The 23144-nt window shown below is 48.1% G+C and overlaps 1 protein-coding gene across 1 annotated transcript in view; it reads right to left on the bottom strand.

The window, feature by feature from the left end:
• Window positions 1-23144, bottom strand: part of LOC149337705 (luciferin 4-monooxygenase-like) — a 118195-nt gene that overhangs the window by 8457 nt on the left and 86594 nt on the right. The window contains exons 7-9 of the mRNA XM_089554498.1: window positions 19034-19205; window positions 3064-3164; window positions 961-1105 (exon numbers count right to left, since the gene is read on the bottom strand). Coding sequence (XP_089410624.1) covers window positions 961-1105; window positions 3064-3164; window positions 19034-19205 — 418 coding nt within the window. The remainder of the gene's footprint in view (window positions 1-960; window positions 1106-3063; window positions 3165-19033; window positions 19206-23144) is intronic.

Raw genomic sequence — 23144 nt, 5'->3', positions numbered from 1 at the left:
AACTCAGTTTCTTCAAGCAAAAGAGAGTTTAAGGATTGCGAGGTAAGGTCTAAAGGAAACTGAGTGTGGCGAGTTGGTTCCATAGCTAAGTATAATTTTCGTGCAATTTATTCTCCGGCCTTTCACCGATGCTTAATTGTGAATATCGTACAACTGCAAATGTAGCAGCCCGGACAGCCCCCTCACTACAACTGCCCTGGCTGACGAGGAGTTCTCACGTCAACGAGTCAGGCGGTGCGAGTTCGACGTCTCCACCAACGAAGTCAGACACGTTTATTGGCAGGTGAGGTAGTTACCGGCTCTACCCTGTACGTAGCCAGCAAATAAACCTCGGTCGCTAATATCACGTTTCTTGTCTCTCTAGCCGTGCCACAGCAGTGTCCCACTTTATACTCAAGATGTGCTAGAGGAGCATATAGGCATTTTTTTTCTTACAGACGTGGCACTAAGTTACGTGATACGTTACTTCACGGCCGTTTTATCGCATGAAAAGCGAGTAAGTGGTGCCGAAGTTGCTTTTTTTAAAACGCACTTTTGTTGTTTGTGCTCGACAAAGCTTTAGCCTTTGTGCGACCTAATCAGGATAAAATTTCACATTGCAGCTGATTTCGACATGTCACCAATTCAATTTAAAAATGTAAAAAATAAGTAGCTATCACTAGTGTAGCTTTTGTCTAGGTCAAAGCTAAAAGTTGTAATTTAAAGATCATTACGTTCAATTACTCTAATGAGATAGCAATGCTTTTTTGTTGAACAGGAATTGGCAGAAGGCTTTCAGCACACTTGTGCGATTCTGAGCGAATAAATAACGATTTAATTTATATATTTCTTCACAAAGCTTCCAACTGACAGATTTTGTCATAGCTTGCAAGTTCTCGAGGGCCTGTTACCAGTCCTTAGCTATCAGTTCGTCGTTTTACCAAAGCGTATCCGCCATTCACCCGAGTCGGCCACACTCGCCTGACTTTACGAAGCCCTCTTCGTCGAATACGGCAGCCGTGGCCTCGGGATTGTCCAGGTAGCCCTTGAAGCAGGTTGGTCCTTTGATGCAGATTTCGCCACACTCACCGGGGCCCAGCTTCTCGCCAGTCTCAAGGTCCACAACCTGCAGCACACGAGAAGGAAGGCATTTGAGCGCTCTTTCTCAGGCGTGCTTAGCCGCTCATACGAGGCTGTCACCTCCAAGGCACCCTTCTCGGCCCTTTCTCGGGCTTCCTTCAAACCTGAGTCATCCCCACAAATCCCAACACACTCCTCCGTCCTGTTGACGACGTACAACACTTGTTTATGTGCGAGTTTGTTTCATACAGCAGCGTAGTAGCGAATTAGCGCCGTTTCGCAATGTTCTTGCTTATTGCTGAAAGTTCGAGATGCAGGGTAAGCGTTCGACAGATGGATGCGGACTCCGAACGCGCCATGTTTGCCTCATGCAGCATCGCTTATAATAAAACTTTGAATAGTAAGTTCAGGTCTAGGTTTACGTTTATGGTGTTCAATACCCCAAAGCGACTGAGGCTATGAGGGGCGCCATAGTGGAAGGCTCCGGATAATTTCGACCACCTGGGGTACTTTAGCGTGCGCTGCAATCACACAGTACCTGGCACACATTACATGCGATCACACAGTGCATTTTGTCTCCATAGAATTGCGACCGCCGCGGACGGGATGGAACCAACGCCTTTCGGGTCAGCAACCGAGCATCAGAACCAGCAAGCCACCGCTGGAGGAGAAATGCTGGAGGGCCGTGTACTGTGCGTGTCAGTATAAGATAAACAATCCCAGGTGGTCGAAATTTTCGATGCCCTTCGCTACGGGATCCTTCATAGCCCGAGTCGCTTTGGGACGTTAGACACCCATAAAAAAGAAGTTCTAATCCACCGCCGCGGCTATTATAGTTAGCTCACTTATGCTCACTGGTGTTACATTCATTACCTCGTTGGGAAAAATTTCATGGTTGAAAAAAGAAACGGCCAGCATAAACTAATATTAACATGTATTTTGGTTTCAATCCACCTTCCTGATTAGAAATTGGCTACTTTTTTCATTTATTTCTACGTTTAGTTAGGCTGTGTCCGGCAGGTTTGCAACTTCTCTTGCCTTTAGCTTTGAGGTGCGACAAAGAACAAACGCTGTGAGCTAATCAAGGGACATTAATATGCGAGGAAAAGCGGTCAAGCTAACGAAACTCTAAGCAACGGTTCTGAACAAAAACCATTAACTATTAATGAAGCTTGAAAGCACGAGCTGATGGGCGAGTTGGTTGTACATGATATGAGGTGGTTGTCGGTTGTCAGCGCTGTGTTGTCCTTTTCCTCCTTTCCTCTGCTCTCTTTTTTGGCCTTCGGCCTTGCGCTGTTTCAATCATACCATTAACTATTGTTTGCTTTGATAATGCCACTACGTGAGTGGCGGTGTGGGCGTCTCCATAGCAATCGATTTCAGCGTATAGCGCTGCATTATCGAGCCAACGTAGCCCACACATAAAAGGAAGCTCTTTCGGTGGTATTTGCCTTGATACGTTATATAGTTATCTTGATACGTTATATAGTTATATAGTTTGGACCGGGACGCATGCGCGCTATGTTGCTTCTTGATTTGGTTGTCGGTTTGTTTGTTTGATTTTTGTCAAAAGATGATGCGTCTTATCATTTGCTTCTTGAATATCTACTGACTTTTTAGCTTTTTGTCTCTGTTTTCGTGTGCTAAATATTCTAACCTGTCACTTACTCCTATTTATGGCCATTTTTACCGTTTGTACAAACGCTAGAGTTTGTATAAAAGATAGAGTGCATATCTACTGCCTCATCAGTTCAAATTACTTACGACAGTGCCTACTTGAAGCTTGTTGCTTTCAATGTGTAACGTGTCCCTTTCCTGCAGCGGCCTCAAATGTGAGGCTAGGAGTATTTTCAAATAAATAAATAAATAAATAAATAAATTTTCGTGTTATCGCCGAAGTCATCTTGCTCGTCATTTTACTTAGTTCAGTTTGTGTCTGTACAGCAGACAAGGCCTACACGCTCAACGTGAAATGCTGAAGACTCATATTTGCAGCCGTCTTACCTTCACACTGACATAGGGCATTGGGATTCCGATCGTCTTGAAATCATGGCACGTCCCTCGTGTGTGGGCGACGGCGCAGCACACTTCGGTCAAGCCGTAACCTGTGCGAGGAGCGGAGAGAAAGTGCTGGTTAGGACAGCGAACATCAGTGTTTACAGCAGTCGTTGTAGAGAAGCTTTCTTCTGCTTAGACGACATTATCCCGTCCACGTTGTACTATCAGTCGAATAGTGTTCCCGAGTACTGTGGACGGGGGTGGGGCTGCTGTGGAGAATATGCTTTTCAATGGGGAGGAATTTTGAAGCGTTTCCTTCCGTTTTTATTCCTTTCGTTCAAGACGCCAATTGTGACGAGAGGAACAGCTGGCGGAGAAGTAAACTGGCACGCGGCCGGTCTGGTCCCGCCGCCGATGCTGGACATCGTAAAGCCATTGCATCCAGTTCGACCGGTGAGCATGCTCCCAGCATTCCTCGCACAACCACCGCGCGCCTTTTTTTTTGTTAGAGGAGAATAGATTGAATAATTTCACGCTGCTGTGGGAAGTTAAGAAGTACAACTCCTATACTGATAATACAAATTGGAGGACACTTAATCTTCGCCTTTAAGAGTCGAACGCGGCAGCGTGTTGAAGGTGGTGGTGGTGTAAATGAACACATTTTTTATTTTTCTCAATTGTTTAAATTAATAAATTTATCAATTACACACTGTAAAGTTTCTTTATTACCATCATGAAGCATTAAACTTTCGCTCTGAGCATTTTGACACTGGAGTGCATATTGCAACCGCGCAAAACGACGAGGGACGAAGAGAGGAAAGCACAGGACAAGACGCCGGACTTCAACTAAGGTTTACTACAAGGAAAACCACATTAATACAAGATTCGTAATCACACCTGATAAACAGCCGACGCCATCACATTATACAGGCACGTGGGCGCGCGTGGCACAAGTTAGCAGCTAGATAGTTGATTTCTTTCTTGGTTACCGATACTGAAGTAGAGCTGATGCAACATTCATTTTCTTTTTTTATGCAGTAGGCTTCAAAAATTTCCCTGCTAAGCTGGATCGTCAATGTTTTCAAGACAATTGTGTCGCGGAACCTGGGCGTGCAGTTACGACAAAGGCGACAATGTTTTGCCAGTTCCCCGCCCCCCGCCAATGATTCAACGGCTGCGCGATGCTGCTGCTGAACATTCAGGCAACGCCCAGTTTGCCCTATGTAGCAATTCCCACATGCCAGGGGTATTTTGTACACCACCCGAGTTTTTCAGGGAACGAACCTGTCTACGTGCTTAGTGCGGCACTCATTCTTTTTTCCACTTCTCTGCACCATATTGCACACATTTGTCCGCGACACAATTGTCTTGAAAAAATGGACGACCCAGCTTAGCAGGGAAATTTTTGCGGTGCCGACTAAAACTACGCCAACGGCTTTTCGACCGGACAGCTCTATACGCTGCCGCGTAAAATGCATATGGAATGCAATACCGCACCTATGCACATTCCTTGTGTAATATACGAGGTCTGTTAGAAAAGTATCCGACTTTATTTTTTTTTTGCCAACACCTGATGGATATGAGACAAGCGCGCTTGCATCAGGCGACCTTGAACCTTCATGCGCATGCATGAATTTTTTCCCGCCTGCCGATAGCGTCAGTCGCTGGGAAGCAGCGTTTGAGTGAGACAGTGTGCAGTGCTCTCGTCGGTTTTTTATTGCAAGGAAAATGGCGGAGTGAAAGGAGCAGCGCTACTGCAACAAATTTTGCCATAAACTTGGCGACAGCCGCGTGGAAACCATTCGAAATATTCAGACGGCTTTCGGTGAAGATGCTACGAGCAGCACACAGTTTAAGCAGTATTACAATTGTTTTAAATATGTCCGCACATCGGTGGAGAACGAGCCACGCTCCAATCGGCCATCAACATGCCAAAATGACCAGGTCATTGCCGAACTGAACGCTATGGTGAAGCGGGACTGTCGCGTGACTATCCGAGAAATTGAGCAAGAGGTGGACATGAGGAATTTCTCCGAACATTCCATTATCACCGAAGATTTGGCCATGGAGAGAGTTGCGGCGAAATTCGTGCCGAAGCTGCTCACGGTAGAGCAAAAGCAGCTTCGTGTTTGAGCAACACTTGTTGTTGGGCTAGTTGGTAATACATACTTCTGAAGGAACCAGCGCACAAAACACAACGGACAAGAAAAAGGTGGTACACGACGGACAGGAGCGCTGAACTTACAACTTTATTTCGGAAGTAAAGATGCAATGTATATATACAGCCATGTCAGGGAGGCGTGTCACACAGGGAAAGCAAGAACAAATGAAATCCACAAGGTCATGATGAGACAAGCGGCACAAGCAAACCAAAAACCTTAACTAATATAACATGTGAAGGTGACCAGTTTTAATGGAGGCAAGAAAAACAACAGGGAAAAAAACAAGGGAAAAAACGCCAGACCTCGTGAAGATGAAAACTGATACTGATAACAAAAACCGATAAAAACAAAAAGGCAAAAGCCAATAAAAGCGATAAAAGCAATAAAGTTAACAGGGCAATGGAAATGAAAAAGATAAAATGCCAACAAGTAACACGGCAAAAAATACTAACAGCTAAAATTAAGAAAACATCGCGGAAAAAACTAACAGCTAAAAGGTAAAACCCACAGAAACATAAGGTTAAGTCTTGTTGGTCGGATTCCGCTATTTGTTTAAACAAGACTTAACCTTATGTTTCTGTGGGTTTTACCTTTTAGCTGTTAGTTTTTTCCGCGATGTTTTCTTAATTTTAGCTGTTAGTATTTTTTGCCGTGTTACTTGTTGGCTTTTTATCTTTTTCATTTCCATTGCCCTGTTAACTTTATTGCTTTTATCGCTTTTATTGGCTTTTGCCTTTTTGTTTTTATCGGTTTTTGTTATCAGTATCAGTTTTCATCTTCACGAGGTCTGGCGTTTTTTCCCTTGTTTTTTTCCCTGTTGTTTTTCTTGCCTCCATTAAAACTGGTCACCTTCACATGTTATATTAGTTAAGGTTTTTGGTTTGCTTGTGCCGCTTGTCTCATCATGACCTTGTGGATTTCACTTGTTCTTGCTTTCCCTGTGTGACACGCCTCCCTGACATGGCTGTATATATACGTTGCATCTTTACTTCCGAAATAAAGTTGTAAGTTCAGCGCTCCTGTCCGTCGTGTACCACCTTTTTCTTGTCCGTTGTGTTTTGTGCGCTGGTTCCTTCAGAAGCTTCGTGTTGAAGTCTCACAGGACATGCTGGATTCCGCAAACAGTGACCCCGACTTCATAAACATCATAATCACTAGTGACGAGTCTTGGGTCTACAGGTACGACCCGGAAACCAGATCCCAGTCGTCAGAGTGGAAGCATTCCACGTCACCAAGACTTAAGAAGGCCCGACAATTGCGCATCAATGTGAAAGTGATGCTGACTGCTTTCTTTGACACCCTCTGTGTGGCAGACCACGAGTATGCACTCTACAGGGTCAAACAATGACCAAAGAGTACTACAGGGATGTCTTCCGTTGCCTACGTGATGATGTGCGGCGCAAGAACCCGGAGCTGAGGTCAACAGGAAATTGGCGCACCCATCGCGCCAATGCTCCTGCACATTCCTCGCACTCGAATCAGATTTTTTGGTGAAAAACCAGACTCCTGTAGTTCAACAGACTCCTTACTGTCCTGATATGGCCCCTGCGATTTCTGGCTGGTTCCCAAAATCAAAAGGTCATTGAAAGGAGCGCGATTTCAGACAAGGAAGAACATTCTGGCTGCAACGACAGCTGAGCTAAACTCCATTCCGAAAAGGGCCTTTTCGGAATACTTCCCACAATGGCAGCACCGCTGGGAGAAGTGTGTGGAGTCCCAAGTAGACTACTTTAAAGATGACTAGGTTTGCAACGCTCCAGTTATGCAAGTTATTTTTCAACGGCCAAAGGTCGGATACTTTTCTAACAGACCTCGTATATCTCAGACTTCTCACAGCCGATTTTGAATAGCTCTGCACAGAGATCTGCCGAAGGGGGATGGCAACTTCAAAGCAAGGCATGGAACGCAGTGACATGTTCTAGGTCACTTTTTAACGTCTACATTTCCTTGCTCAGTTGTCAGCGCACCATGACAAACCACAGTACAATCTAGCCCCATTTCAAGCATTCCTAGCATTTAGCTCTATACAAAACAAGAGCCTTCTAACAATGTCAGCTGGAACGACTGTTCCTGGATTGAAGGCAAGGACGGCCTCGAATTCTCAAAGCTCAACTCATCCTGTTCACCTGCATTTATCAGGTGCATTTACCTGCATTTTTAACATGGATGTATGTACATCCAGCCAAATCCCTAGCCACCTTTCGCGAAGACCGCTTTTTCTGCACTCCCGCGCTTTAAGACGAAGGAAGCTTGCGGAAAGCTCAATGCTAAGCACGAGGTTAGTGAGTCTGAGCATAGATTTGATATTTTTTCAAGTTTGTTCAGCTATAAGCTGGAGGAGCACAGAAAACGGGGCCGTCACGCAAGCCAGCTAAAGATTTTGTAGGCTGGACAGTGCAAGTGGTACCTAATAATTTAAATTACCAAATAATTTTTATGTAAAATTAATTGCAAGTACAGTTGGTTTGCTTTCTCCATTTTATTATTGTTTTTTCTGGTGCTAGGTATTTGTGCCGTTATTTCATTCACGATTGTCTTCAACGTAAGTAATATTGCTTTTGGGATCTAGAGACATTATCACACACTTACTGTAAGCGGTGCATGATATATGACAGAGGAAGCGCATGAACTGGAGCCGTGAAATGGTAGCCATATAGTTTTGCCAATAATCTCTTATGCCTGCTCTGGTGAAATGCTGCGGAACTTTTCTTGAACTACGAAGTTTCTGAGAGAGCTGCATAGCTTTCTCTTTCTCTTTGCGCTTGGGTGGATGCCAATAATTAATAACTTTATTACAAATTTTCTCCATCTCTAGGGATACCCTTAAACATTTGACCAACACTGTTCGCAGTTCAAGCTACTAATCAATTCACCCTCGCCCTACAACACGCTTGCGTCCCGGTTAGTGCAGGCAGTGCTTCGGTGTACCGGTGGTACTGGGTTCAAACCTCGGACCAGGGCGAACTTTTCTTTGACTACGAAGCTTCTGAGAAAGATGTTTAGATTTCCCTTTGCAGCCGTATGGCTGATCTTGGGTGGATGGCAATGAGTAATTACTCCCTTATTACAAATCTTCTCCACCTTCGTGCACTCCCCTAACATTTTAACTAACATCATACACTTCGTTAAAACATTAAGTTGGGCTAGTTGTATCTGGTGTTTTAGATGTTTTTCACAGATGTGTAGATGGGCTTCGGTTCACTCATGAATTTTCAGTGAATGGCACTATCACGTTTTTAGAAGTGTCCCTCTACATCACGGGTGAGCGTACGTGCTGGGCATATTAGCCGAGATCCAAAAAAACAGGTTTTATATTACGCTTCGACTCATTCGAAGGTAGTGAAGCGCGGCATTGTGATGAACAGCCTGCGTGCGGCTCTGCAGAAGTCCTGCCCGCATAACATGGAAACCAGCCTGCAAGAGCAGGTTGACCGATTGCACAAGGCGGACTACCCTCTGGAATCGGTGATTGCGGTGGTTGAAGGTTTACTAAGGGAGCTTGGTGGTGCCAAAGTGAAGGCAGGTGAAGAAAGGCTTAAGTGGCGGGTCGCAATCCCGTACGTCCACAGTCTATCCCACCGCCTCAGAAAGTTGCCCAGAAGTGTGGTGTTGGTGTTTTGTTGACAGCCCCTGAAAAGCTGCTACGATTATGTTCAGCAGTCACAGAAACGAAGAAGCCGTGTTGCAGCAAAAAGCACCAAATGAAGTTTGTAACCTGCCGAACGGGAGTGGTGTACACCATTCCACTTGCCTGTGGCAAGGTATATACCGTATTTACTCGCGTAATCCTCGCACTTTTTTTCCCTGAAAATCAACGCGAAGTTTGGGGGTGCGATAATTATGCGGGGAAAATTTTCAAGCAAATGTTTCGGAGTGTTAAATGAAAAGATGAATGGGTGCGAGATCGGGATTGTCAGGTCCGCTATTGTAAATATAACGAAAACATTACTTTCAAGCGGAACTTACCTTCGTTATGAAAGTACAAGGTGAACGTAAGCTCAAGCTGCTAAAGCACTTTATTTGCCGCGTGCAACCTCCCGTCACTACTCGCGTTGCGTACGTCTATCAGAATCGAGTGAATACGGTAGTTGTAGCCGCGATCAATAGATGGCGACCGCTACGAGAAGCAGACGGCTCGCGGCAGTAATTTTGGGGGTGCGATGATTATGCGGGGAAAAAATTTTTCCCAATTTTTGATAGCCAATGTGGGGGGTGCGAGCATTACGCGAGTGCGAGCATTATGCGAGTAAATACGGCATAGGCCAGACCGGAGGGTGTGTCAACGATAGGATAAGAGAGCGCAGAAGGGATGTTTTATCACAGGCCGGTGGAGATCAATTGGTGAAGCATTGCAGAAGTTGTAAAGGCTGTATCCCTGTATATGACGCTACGTCTGTGATGCATGTGGGAGCCGAGAAAAAGAAAGAGAAATTATCGAAGCCTTTCGTATTCAAGAGGCGGGCGACATGTGTGTAAGCACTCCCTGCCTGGCGTTGGCAGAAAAAGAGATTGTTTATCTGCGCAACCGTATGCCTTGCAGGAGAGGGGAGGGCGTAGTTAGACCTGATGCGGATGACGAGGCACCTGCGTGTGTTCAAGTGATACATATTTATGTCGTACAAGTGTCCAGTATAGATAGTTAAACTCTAGCGGGTGTCCTGTGTATGTGTGTGTGTCTTGGTGTTGAGTCTGTTTCTTACAGCTAAGAATACGATTCCTTCAATAACATCATACAGTTTACAGGCTGTACAGTGGTGAGCAGCCTTGTCTAGAGCGCTCGGGCGGTGCACTTCCTTGCAAACAAATCCAGATTTTGTGGCAGCCTCTAGGGTCCAGCTGCAACGCTTGCACGGAAGTAGCGCCAGATAGCCTCGTAAACAAAGCAGGCAAGAAAACTTTGCCCTGTAATAAGGGGCTCTCTAATTTCGGTTTTTGTTACCAAGTGCGCACTGCTCAAGCGCTCTAGACAAGGCTGCTCACCACTGTACCTACAAATCATCCACATCGTAGCATCTGCCATTCATTATTTTCATGAATTTGCGTCCCTATTTCAGAAGACGTGGTTGGATTTATCTGCATAGAATTTGCACTTCGCTTGATGCTAGCTTCATATGAAATGGTTGAGCAACTTTGGTTGGTTTCGTTTGGTTTATTGGGGTTTAACGTCCCGAAGCAACTGAGGCTATGAGGGACGCCGTAGTGGAGGGCTCCGGAAATTTCGACCACCTGGGGTTCTTGAACGTGCACTGACATCGCACAGTACACGGGCCTCTAGAATTTCGCCTTCATCGAAATGCGGCCGCTGCGGCGGGGGTCGAACCTGCGTCTTTCGGGCCAGCAGCCGAGCGCCGTAACCACTGAGCCACCGCGGCGGGGCGGTTGAGCAACTTTGGTACGCTCGGTAATTAAAAAGTGAACAATGGAGAGAAAACCTTAGGGTGCTTGCCAAAGTTTCGACAAGTGGGCTTATCAATAGGACAAGATGAAAATGGACAATGAGAAGTCCTCTTGCCGAAACGTTCGCAAGCGGCCTGAGGTTGTCACTCCCGTGTCCACTCTGTGGTTATCAAGAGCCATGTGACCAGCGTCTCTGTACTTCGGTAGGCTCGGGTCACGACATAATATCGGCATGCCTCTGCTGAGTCCGGTTCACAAATATGAAGGTGCAGCAACTTCAGGCTGTTATGAGAGTTGAGTAATGTATGTGGGCAATGATACAATTTTACTGCTACATAGGAGGAAGGAAATGTCTAGGCGGCATGTTGATATGCTTCCAAAATGTCACATTTTAGAGCCTGATAATGCAGGTACTTTGTAGCAATCCTCACTAACAGGCCGCCGCGGTGGCTCAGCGGTTATGGCCTCGGCTGCTGACCCGAAAGACGTGGGTTCGATCCCGGCTGCGGCGGTCGAATTTCTTTGGAGGCGAAATTCTAGAGGCCCGTGTGCTGTGCGATGTCAGTGCGCGTTAAAGAACCCCAGGTGGTCGAAATTTCCGGAGTTCTTCACTACGGCGTCCTCATAGCCTGAGTCGCTTTGGGACGTTAAACCCCATAAACCAAACCAAACCTAATCCTCACTAACACACTTGATTAGTTTTGACACATCAGTCGCCTTTTCTCATTCACATGAACGTGTTATGGAATAATAAAAGAAATGTTTTAAATTTTCGGCCAGGTCTGGGCTGCAGCCGTGTGGACCCGCATAACAGACGTCACTCAACTGGTTTTCAGAGAACATTTGGTTTTATTTATGTTGAATGCCGGAGGACTTATTCACTGATTTCTGTAATCAAGCAATACGATATACCAGCATCAGAACTGCGAAAGTAGGCCATCTGGAAATTTGTCGTGCTTCACATTAATATTTTTGGAGACCTTAAAACAAACCTGCCGAATTGAGCGATACCAGGAGAGGATTAGGAGAACACATCTCAATAAGCATTCTTTAGCGTCAGTGTTCGCACGAAATGGTGGGTCAAGCTATGTTTTTCAATGTTGGAAAATATTTACCACCTAGCCGCTGGCATCAGAGTCGTCATGTGGAAAATTTGCAAGAAAAAGTAACGAGTTACCCTTTTAGACCATCCTAAAACTGGCTGGTGCTAATGGCGCGCCTTAGCACCGTGAAAAGCACCTGCAGTACACACTCCCTTCTATCACGCATACAAATCTCTCAAAATGAACTGGTTTACATACACTCATCGGGAAATGTGGTGCATGTACAAATGATGTGCAACGAAAAAAGGCGGGCTCTGGATCCCCGTTGGGTATTGTTTTAACAGCGAAGCTGAACTTGGTTGAAGCTTTCACGGGGCAAGTCGTGGTAACACGCGCGCAGCGATGTGGAGAGGGCATAGCCCATCAAGAGGGAGAACAAAAGCATGCTAGCTGTCTTCTTTAAAATGAGGAAGACACACAGCTAGCAACTATGGAGCTAAGGTGGCTTTTCAGCTCTCTACTAAGCTTATTGGAGTGTACATAAAGGTCAATCACTGCCAACGTCTTAGTCTACCCCCCCCCCCCCCCCCTTCCAACATCTCATGTAACTTTCTGCCACCCCTTCCTTTGCTTGCCTTGTTTTAGCATTATGCAGTTACCCTAAAAAATTCAGGGGGGCACTTTCGTGACCTAAAGTACGGTGAGGCGAAAGCCTTATGCGCGGTGTTGCTGCTTGTGTCACTGATGCGTTGTTAAGATGTTGGGCTTCGCCTCTAAGAGTGAAACGCGACAGCGTCTTACAACGCTGCGAGGGATTCCACAGAACGCCATCGCCCGTTCGGCTCTACGCCTTGCTCGGCGGTAAATTGGTTTTTGAGGAAAGGAAATGTATCTGTCTCGCATATCTCGGTGGACACCTGAACCTCGCCGTAACCGGAAGGGAGGAAGATGGGAGTGAACAAAGACGACGCATTCACTAGACGAGCCTTTGTTCATTCCAAGCCATCGAGCTGGCATGGCGGTGTGGTTAGCGTGCACATCTCGCACGCCGGAAACCCGGGTTCGATCCCCCAACTCGACCAATTTTCTACTCAGTTTTATTTATTTATCTGGTCTGCCTAGAAAGGTTAATTAGGCTAATTGATTAATTAAATTATTAACTAAACTCAATCTCACTTACATGGAGCACTATACCATCCTTTCAATTGGTTGCATGGTTGCTAGCCAAAGTACCATTGGCCCCGTTTGAAATTCGCGCACTGTGCACGTCACGACTATTTTGATCAATTGAAAAGCGTGACATTTCTGTTGACAACTCTTGCTTAGAACGATGAGGCATTAAAGGCTTCCGCCTTAAATTAACTTAAAGAATAAGAACGGGGTTGAAGTTCAGTTGGCAGGTACTCTCAGACCACGAATGGCGTGCAGTTTGCCATACCGTTCGAAAGGTTTGGTTTGGTTTATTGGGTTTAACGTCCCAAAGCGACTAAGGCTATGAGAGACGCCGTAGTGGAGGGCTCCGGAAATTTCGACCACCTGGGGTTCTTTAACGTGCACTGACATCGCACAGTACACGGGCCTCTAGAATTTCTCCTCCAAAGAAATTCCAGCCGCCGCGGCCGGGATCGAACCCGCGTCTTTCGGGTCAGCAGCCGAGCACCATAACCGCTGAGCCACCGCGGCGGCCATACCGTTCGAAAGAAAGGTATAAAACATCTATATCGTACCAGTAGTCATTTATGTGGCAAAATCGTGGAGGCTAGCAAAAAGAGCTGAGGTTAAGTTGAGAACGCCGCGCGCTATGAAAGAAAAAGTGGAAGGTGCAAAATAAGCGACAGAATACGGCGGAGTGGGTGACGGAGCAAATGCGGGTTTTGGACATCCTAGTCCAAATCAAGAGAGGCGTTTAGCCCACCGTAATATATGTATTAGTGTATGGAATTTCGAAAACGCAGTTATCATCGGAGCTGCGGCCCAACAGATTCCAGTGTGTTGACGAGTTATGTGCACTGCCGAGGTCGCCGTACCCGAATATTTTCGAACGCCCATGTGTTTTGGCGTGATATAGGCAAAATTTCTCGGCCACAGCGGACAGGGTAACTGCTTTTTTGAAATTCTGAAAAATTATAAAGGTATTATTCCTCTTGGGCTGTACCCCTCTCAATAAATAAGACTCAGTAACCGTTAAAAGAGACTATTCAGTGTTGGTTAACCTGCTTACTAGTTAACACCACTTAGTTGTATTCTGTGGCGCTGAGCCGCTCACAGTTATATGCCGAGAAAGAGGGCTCTTCTAGCTGAAAATGCCCATTTTGAAACCTGCAGAGTATCTTTGGTGAAACACCTGGTATCTCACCTTCAAGAAGAAAGCAGCATTCTGCATAGCGCAAACGATGTTTCTCTCCTCTTTATGGGGACCTCGCCCCCCTTCATCCCCTTTAGGGTTTTTTTTCCCCGCAGTCTTTCTTCTACTTGCGGCCGTGTTTACGTTGGGGAGACCGCACGGTGCGTCAACGAACGGCTACGCGAACACGCGAAAGACACTTAAAACAAGTCACGCCGAAATTCATTCCGCAGATTGCAATGAATGCGAGGTGTTTCGGATCCAAACTACTATCATCGCCAAGTATAGAGATCACACCTCACACCTGAGATCGGAGGCTTTTCACATTCACGCATTAGGCAATTCGTATGTAAGCCAACCATCGTTGGCTGTATTCCCACAGGAGATCGCCTTTTTTAATCAGTGATGATTTTCCGTATGTATGTGTCACGAAGTTCGTGCATGCCTTGCGTTTCTTTTTCTTTTGTGGGCGAGGTGGCCACGGCGCCTGTTGTTCGCAAGCATGTCGCGACGGAGCAGCGATGATTTTTTCTCCCCGGCGTGGACGGTTGACCCCTCGCGACGCTGGAGGGTCAAGGCCACTCCGCCCTCTCCTCGTATTATGGCCGTGTAGCAAGCGCTTGCGGGGGACGGGAAGCGGTCGGTTGAATGCCCCAGCCCCCTTCCCGACCTTGGCAAGTTAGCATCGCTCCTCGTGAGGACCGGGGCTTTCCATCGCGTTTTTTCTCTGTTTCTTCGTGTTTCTCCCCTTTCAACATCTGCATATCACTCGCGCTGTGCCTTGAGCTTTTGTTTGTTTGGTTGTTTGCCATGGGAACGAGACGGCGGGAAAACCGTGAGCCGAGGAGTTGGCTTGGAGATTTCGGTGCGTGCGGACGTGTGTGAGGTCAGCCAGGGAAGTGGTCGGCAAGGGAGCCTAGGCGGGTTTCTGACGCATAGAGCGCGGCGACGGCGGCCTCGATGACGCGTAGAAGACGTGTAGCCCAAGTTCGCCCGTATCCGCAATCCGCCATCAGCCCCGCGCGCCTCCGCGGCCCGACGCTCCCTGCGACCGGACCTTTCCACCCCGCAGCCAAGTCACCGTTTCTCCCCACTCGCTTTACTCTTTCATTTGTCTATGTCGCTCTTTCTTGTCCGAACCTTTTGTACAGTATTGCTTCGTTGTCGTAACGTGCTGTATAGTAATCACCTTGATGTTTCCCTTTCCCTTTTAATAGTTTTTTGTGTTCTCATTCTGTGTTTGTAATTCGCGTCGCGCCTGTGTGTTGACGCTTTTTTGCTGGGTTTATTTCGTAACATTTTGTCTTTTTTCTTACCGAAGTAAAGGGGTTTGTTGAGGAACTTGTATACGCCTCATGCCTCCGGTCAACGGCTAATCAGGCGTGGCCCCTATCGGCGGTCAGCAGTCGAATCTCATCTTCCGCACGCGGGGTGGAGAAGTTTGTCGCTCTTCCCCCTTCAAACTTACGGAGAATGCAGTGGTGGGCAGGTTGGTCCGATCAAATAAATATAACTTCGCGCCAACAAACATCAGTGCGGCCACGATATCGTCACATTATGTCATGTCATGTTCGTCTCGCATTTTCTTCCCTTATGCTAGGAAGGGAGTGCAGCCTTGTTCGACGTTCCGACAGGCCCCTCGCGAGTCGGTGATTATGTATTTTGAATCGGAATGTGAGGCCGCTAGAGCAATCGCCAACTCTTCTGCTTGTGTTGCACTGCGGTCTCTGAAGGTGAGGCCGTTAACTGTGTTGCTGTTGTGAACCACCGCGACCGTGTACCATCCCCCGTGGTGAGGACTGGAGGCGTCCACGCAGTATACACCTGTTTTGTTGCCATAATGTCCGCTAGTGCCAGGCGACTACCATTATGGTCTTCGTGTGACATGTTGGCTGGAAGAGGTCGCACATGGCGGGTGCGTCTACACAGTTCTGTGATGTGAAACCGGTGGACCATGCGGGCAACCTGGTCCCCCACCTTACGGAGTTTGCCCAATGTGGTGTCTGGCCGTCTGTGTTTGTGCATGTTGAGTCCGAGTACCCGTTTCATCAGTTTCGTGTATGGGACTACTTTCAAGGCTGGCAGGGTGGGTGCGCTGCCAATCCAGTGTCCGACCTCTTTCTCCCTTTCTTCTTTCTCTCCCAAATTCCTCCCTTTCATTAGGGCGCAGTTCCGCAGTTCAGGTGGCTACCGAGGTATGTGAGAGGGATACTGCGCCATTTCCTTTCCTGAAAGGCCTATTTACTTATTTATCAATTTTTACCGGAACGCACTGACCATTGCAGATGCCAAACCGAGAACAGTTGTCCGATATGTCATAGTTTTTGCTCTCTAACGCGGTACAACTGTAGTGAAACGGCAGCATTTCTTGATCTTTTCAACGGTGCGATTTCTAATACGTAAGCAGTGTATGGCTATGTTTGCGATTTCGTCTCACGAGCTTGTCCGCGTGATTACGTCCGAACGAATGATATTATGCGAAAAAGAATAGTACCATCGGACAGAGCATCAAAAAATCTCCTACAAACCCAACCGCGGCGGCTCAATTTCGATGGAGGCGAAATTCTAGAGGCCTGTGTACTGTGCGGTGTCAGTGCACGTTAAAGAACTTTAGATGGCGGGAATTTCCGGAGCCTTCACTACAGCATCTCTCAGAGCCTGAGACACTTTGTGAGGTTGAGCCCGTTAAACTAAACCAAAATCTCGTACGGGAAGTAGGGGAGTTGAGGTGGGTTAATTAATTAGAGCAAAATATGTCCGAGCTGGTAGGCACGATTACGTCCGAACGAATGGGTTTATGCGAATAAGGATGGTACCATCGGTTAGAGCATCAAAAAATCTCGAAGGAAACGTTGAGGGGTCCAGGTGGCTTAATTGGCTAATTACAGCCAAAAATGTCCAAAAAGTGGGCGGTTTCGTGTCATCACGAGCTTGTCCGTGTGATTACGATCGAACGAATGCGTTTATGCGAAAAACAAAGGTACCATAGGATAGGCCAACAAAAAATATCGTACGGGAAATCGGGGTGTTGAGGTGGGTTAATTAGTTGATTAATTAGAGCAAAAAATGTCCAAAAAGAGTCCGCCGCAGGAGCAAAAGTGTCACCAAATTTGCAAACACTAAAAGTATGGCACCACGTGACTGGAAGTGTGGGCGGTGCCAACGCGTCGCGTCAAATCTGAAAACAAAGCGCGGCACCAAGTTAAAACACTCAGATGGGCAATTGATGGAACTTGATTAAGTAGGACAATTAATTGTGGTATGTACAAGGTATCGATAAGATTTCGGTAGTGATCGATAACTGATCAATAAGTGATCAACTTCCGGTTTAAGGGACTTGTTTAAGGGACACATGACTTGATGTCAAGTCTCAGTTGACGTGAATAGTGTGGAAGTGTTATATCGACGCCGTTGTGTGATGTCATAGGGTGTGACGTCATAAGGTCAGACGTCTTAAAGTGTGACGTCATGCTTACGTACTTCTCCAAACAGGGTGCCGCAGTTATATCTAACATTTTTTGTATCATCCGCGAGAACACACTAGCACACAACACATGATGCCGGCTTTTCACGTAATGAGGCCAGCAAGGCTCTCGACGTAATAACAGTAAGAATGAATGTCGCTCGCGACAATCCAAGAGAGCACTCAACCGCGGCAGCCCCCCTTCTGCTGATGCCGCGAGAGCGGTCACCTAACGGAAGTGACGTAGCTCATGTGACCGATGCAAACATTGAGGCTTTGAGCTTTTATGACGTATTCTTTTCTCCTGCGCAACGGCGTGCATATACATGGTCTGTTCTGAAAGTAGTAGGACTGATTTTTTTAAACAAAATTTATTCAAGAGAATAGTACAAACGATTAAGATTTTGCAAGGTAGACCCCTTCCGCACCTACACGCTGCTGCCAATGAGTTTTACAGTTTTCGTACGCCTCCAGGAACGCCTGGACCGGAATGCTGTTTAGCTCCCTCGTCACGGCCTGTTGAACCACCTCTACCGATCCGTGATGTTTCCCCTCGAGCGTCGATTTTATTCTAGGGAATAGAAAAAAGTATGGCGGGGCCAAGTCGAGGCTGTAGGGGGGCTGAGGCAGCGTTGCCGCCTTGTGCTGGGCAAAAAATCGGGGTCCTTATTCACATGATGAAGAAGATCCTACCAGTTGGCTTTTTCCTCCTCTGACAACACTCCCGGCACCAACTTCGCGCACGCTTTCCTCATGGATAAGTTTTCTGTCACGATCTCGAAAATTTGAGTTTGAGGAAAGCTCAAGTCATCAGCAATCATTCTGATACCCATTTTGATACCCATTCTACGATCACTGTTAAGTAAATGTTGCACTCGCTACACATTTTCGTTGGTCTTGCTGGTTGAAGGGCGTCTGGAGCTGTCGTCTTCCTCCACTCTTTCCTTACCTTCTCGGAAAAGCTTGTGCCACTCAAAAAACACCTGATCTACCCATGCAAGCGTCACCGTAGGCCTCCTTAATCATGTTGTGAGTCTCTTTGCCCATTTTACCAAGATTTACTCAAAATTTGATCGCGTATCGTTGATCCAGTAAACGCTCGACGATTCTGCGTGACGAGACGTTTCGACAGGGGTTCACAGTAAATGCGACCTCCTCTCTTCAACGGCCGAGAGCCGACTGCCGATTTTCCCCAGCATTCCCAATATCCCCCTTCAACGATCTTGCACGCGCAGACCACCTCTCGTCCGCCCGTTCGCCCAGGAAAAAACCAGTCCTACTACTTTCAGAACAGACCCTGTATAGTTGTTATAACTACAGGTTGAGTGATGCAACACTGTAGCGCTCTTTACGACGTCGGTTGTGTTTCTGTGGCTACCAATAGCCCTAAAACCCGATGGCTTTATTGCAGCTTCCTTCCAGCGGTGGCTGCGCAAAGCTGAAAACACTCGAGGCGATGCGCTCTGACCAGACGGCACGGGCCGACACTCTCCCTTGAAATTACTGTGAACGCCGCACAAACAGCTAAAGCTGTAAAGATAACCATAAAACGATATCTAGTGCTTACCGTAGACGACGATGCAGCCTTGGAAGATCTCGCGGAGTGCCCGGAGAACTTTTGCGGACACACAGCTGCCGCCTATGTACACCGCCCGCACGCTGCTCACGTCGAGCGAAGGTGGCACGCCACGCTGGGTGATCAACTGCCCATGCGTCGGGTAGGTTACCAGCGTAGTGACCTGAGTAGCCAAGAAAAGATGTGGTCAGAGTGGAGCGTCAGCTCCGGTTTTTCGAGACACTGCCCAGCAACTCCATGCGACAATACTGAGGTATCGTAACTGTATGAGATTGCGCCTATTCGCCGACGGCTGTGCTTCCTATCGGCAAATGTAGTAGAGCAGTCGACAATGAGAGAAAGAACTTCATAAGCAGCACATGGCTCTGGCATGGATGATAATGTTTTAGGCCTGCCTCACTGCAGGGTCAGCAGGCCATCCAGGTAGCGGTACGGGAGCCAAGCCCTCCGGGTTGGGTGACGAAGAGAGAAGTAGGCCGAGTAGAGAGCTACAGGGAAACGAAAACGGGAGGTCTCAAGGAGAGCTCCGGGACTCGGGTATGTGCCTGATATGTGAACCTCAATTAACATTTGAATGTCGCTCTGGTGGAGCAATTGCCGGTGGAATTCGCAAGGCTACCCCAACCTGTAGCTTGCAAGAACCTCGACATCTGAGAGATCCGTGTGGTGTATAATTATTGCAAGAAATCCAGAAGTGGTCGCCTTAGAGATGATTGCGGGGTGAGGTTAAGAGTGTATTGGAATATGTTTTTCGAATGAAATGCTTTTAGCTCCCCGTCATAGGTCACTGAGCTGATAATTACCCCGAAAGTGCGGCGAAACTGATCCTTTACATGATGCCGAACGTTCCTGAAGCTTTCCCATATATTCGATCCGAATAGTATGCAGCGGAAAAAAATGGCATTGGCTTAGCTCAGCTAGGCCAGGATATGCGTAGCAAACGCAGTTTCCTCTACAGACATTTCGGTCTCGACACGCCGTCATTGTCGTTCACATGCTTGGCGTCATCTCTTCGTGAGGCCTTCCTCTCGTTCTCCTTTTCTCGCCTTTCTCGCCACGTTTTCACGCTGTCGGCTGGCCTTGTACCACGCGACGACTTCTGGATTGGGACACTCAATTTTACTCAGCCTGTACTGCTCTCCTTTTTCCATGGTGCGCGTCTGAGGAGCGAAAGCATCCCTTACGGCTTATATCCCAGCAGCACGGCGCGACACTGCGCATGCGCATTGCGGGGCAGCGGCGCCATGGTCGCCATAGTGCTAGTTGCAGTGGTAACAGCGCATGGGCAGTAGTGTGGCCTTTGGGAGGCACCGCGAAAGGCACCGCTAGCCTAGTGTAGCTTTCGCTAGAAAAAGTGCGATGCATTATGGCCCTACCCGCCGCGGTGGCTCAGTGGTTAAGGCGCTCGTGTACCGAGCCGGAGTACCCAGTCCTCCTGAGTGGAGTGAAGGTGAGGGGAGATAGCAGTGCTGGAGGGGCAGGCCACATCATGTGGTAGGTGTCCGAAGACCTCCGCACAGTGCGGACAGCTGCCCGAGAAAGAAGGGCAAAAGTGTTTGAGAGCTGCCGAGAACAGCAAAGTATTAGTATACAGGCGAAGCAGAAGCCACTCCTCCGCCATTGAGAGACCTGTACAAGGCGGGGATAAAGACCGTGTCGAAATTGATAAAGTAAAACAGCGGGGATAAAGACCGTGCCCAAATTCATAAAGCAGAACAATCTTAGAAAGGGGTAAGCTGGAATGAATTCGAGTTGGTGATCGTCGGGGACAGAGGGGAATGGCCTGTGAGAGAGCGCTCGGGCGGCGGCGTCAGCTCCCTTATTTCTCTTAAGGAACATTTGAGCAGGAGCCCAATCTAAACGCCGGTGAGCGGGGTCACCGGTGTAGACGCTGTTTTGGAGAAGGCGGTAGGCTAGGTACGATACCCAGCCCTGCGGGACGCTGCGGCAGGGCCCTCGCGAGTCAAAAATAATTGTTTTCGAAGTGGGATGAGATGGAGCCAACGAAATGGCGACCTCCTCCGCGTTATTGGGTCACGGGCACGGAAAGTAAGGCCGTTCACTGTTTTGGGTTCGTGGACGACCGTCGCCGTGCACCATCCGCCATGGTGGCGGTCGGAAGCATCAACATAGAATACGCCGAGTTTCGATCCAGAGTGGCGGGCCAGGGCTTCCGCTCGGTCAGGCGCCGGCCATTATTGTCCTCACGGCTCATGTTCGCGGCAACACTTGTTGTTGGGCTAGTTGGTAAGACATTCTTCTGAAGGAACCAGCGCAAAAAACACAACGGACAAGAAAAAGGCGGAACACGACGGACAGGAGCGCTGTTCGCGGGAAGCGGGCGCACGTGGAGGGCGCATCTCCACTGGGATAGAATACGTACGCGCTCTTTCATGAGAGTGGTTTGTTGGATGTGTAGTCGGGCAAGGAGGCGGCGACCCGGCGACGTCTTCGAAAGACGTGTGTATTGGTTGGAGAAGTGGACTTCCAGAAGCTCCCGAAATGTGTTCAACATACCCAGCCCCAGGAGGCGCTTGTTGGAGGTTTTCGCAGGGAAGTGCAGAGCCCGCTTAATAATTTTGCGGAGCATGACTTCGAGTGCATCCTCGTCTTTCTTCCGCAGGTGGAGGTGCGCAGTCTAGAATTCTACTGGTTACAAATGCATGCGCCAGCCGCAAGGCTTCCTTACATCGTCATCCCCGGGCGCTTGTGAGAAACCCGGCGGACCAAACGGCCCACCTAGTCCCCCACCTGACGGCGTTTGGCCAGTGTTTTTTCTGGCCGTCTGTCTTGATGTATAAAGAGCCCCAGTACCCATACTTCAATATTTTCAGGAATTGGACTTGTCTGAAGAGAATGAAATTTTGGCTGTGCACTTTGGTGAGGGGCGTTGTGCACAAATTCAGATATTTGGGTGGAGCATTGGAAGCCGCAGCGGCGAGCATAACGGTCCACTATGGTCTCCGCCTCCTGCAGGTTGGCCTCAATGTGTGCGTGGGAACCCTGTCTGGCCCACAGGGTGATGTCATCGGCGTAAGGCGGATGCTGCACACCGTCGACAGCGCCCGGCTGGGTAGTTAGGTGCATCATAGCCAGATTGAATAACAGGGGAGAGAGCACCGCGCCTTGTGGTACAATCCTGGGTTCTAAATGAAAAGGGCCATGTTCCTTATCCTGGATTCGAATGTAAGATTGCCCTCGGTCAGAAATTTCCGAATGTATGGAAGGCGTTTCTGCCGCGGTTAGTTTGAGAAAGGTGGGTGAGTATGATATCGTGGGTAATGTTGTCGAACGCTCCATTCAATTCCAAGGGGAGAAGAACGTTGTCATTGTCGCCATGTGTTCCGGCTTAACATTTGCCGTCAGGCCGCAATAAATCTCGCCACCCAGTTGAAGTCGGCGAGTTAGCCCGCATACTGAGCCGCTCGTTGAGTGAACTCGGCGCGCGCATCTGGCGTCATTCCGCGACCTAACGATAACTTAATGGCTTTCTTCGCTCCCCCTCCAATGCCACCCCCGTGCGGCCGCAATCACAGCGCCGGATTGGTGGCTGGGGAAGAAGTGGCGATTGCTCTAGCTGCAACACACACTAGCTTGGATTACATTCTTACACATTCATAGACAGCGTATCGCAATTACCTAAGGGGCAGGGTCGCACCGCTAGAAGCTAAAATCCTGCAAGATAGCTACACCAGTGGCTACCAACCCACACACAAACACTTAATATGGTTAGCAGGTCAACAGGGCATCCCACGGAACGAGAGCGCACATGCCTCAGCCCGAGCATTTCTCTCCCGGGCACCCAGTATAGATGCCGTAAAACCTCCTACCCCACCACTAACTTACACCGACATACTTCAGCACTTTAGATTATCCTGTCGGGTATACCCTCCGCCGGCTATGATACTAAAGAAAAGGCAGGAACTACGCCTCCGAAAGCTACAGACCAACACTTACAGCAACCAACAGAGACTACACGTAGTAGACCCGGAGTCATTTGACTCAGAATGCAGATTCTGTGGTGAGACGACGGACCTGTACAACAAGGTATGGGCCTGCCAACGAAATGAGGCGGTCACTGTTAATAACCAGCCGACGCAGG

This window comes from Amblyomma mixtum, chromosome 7, assembly GCF_055824585.1.
Source record: "Amblyomma mixtum isolate Tamu chromosome 7, ASM5582458v1, whole genome shotgun sequence".
NCBI lineage: Eukaryota > Metazoa > Arthropoda > Arachnida > Ixodida > Ixodidae > Amblyomma > Amblyomma mixtum.
The sequence above is the reverse complement of the archived record's forward strand: the minus strand, read 5'-3'. Positions and strand labels throughout refer to the sequence as shown.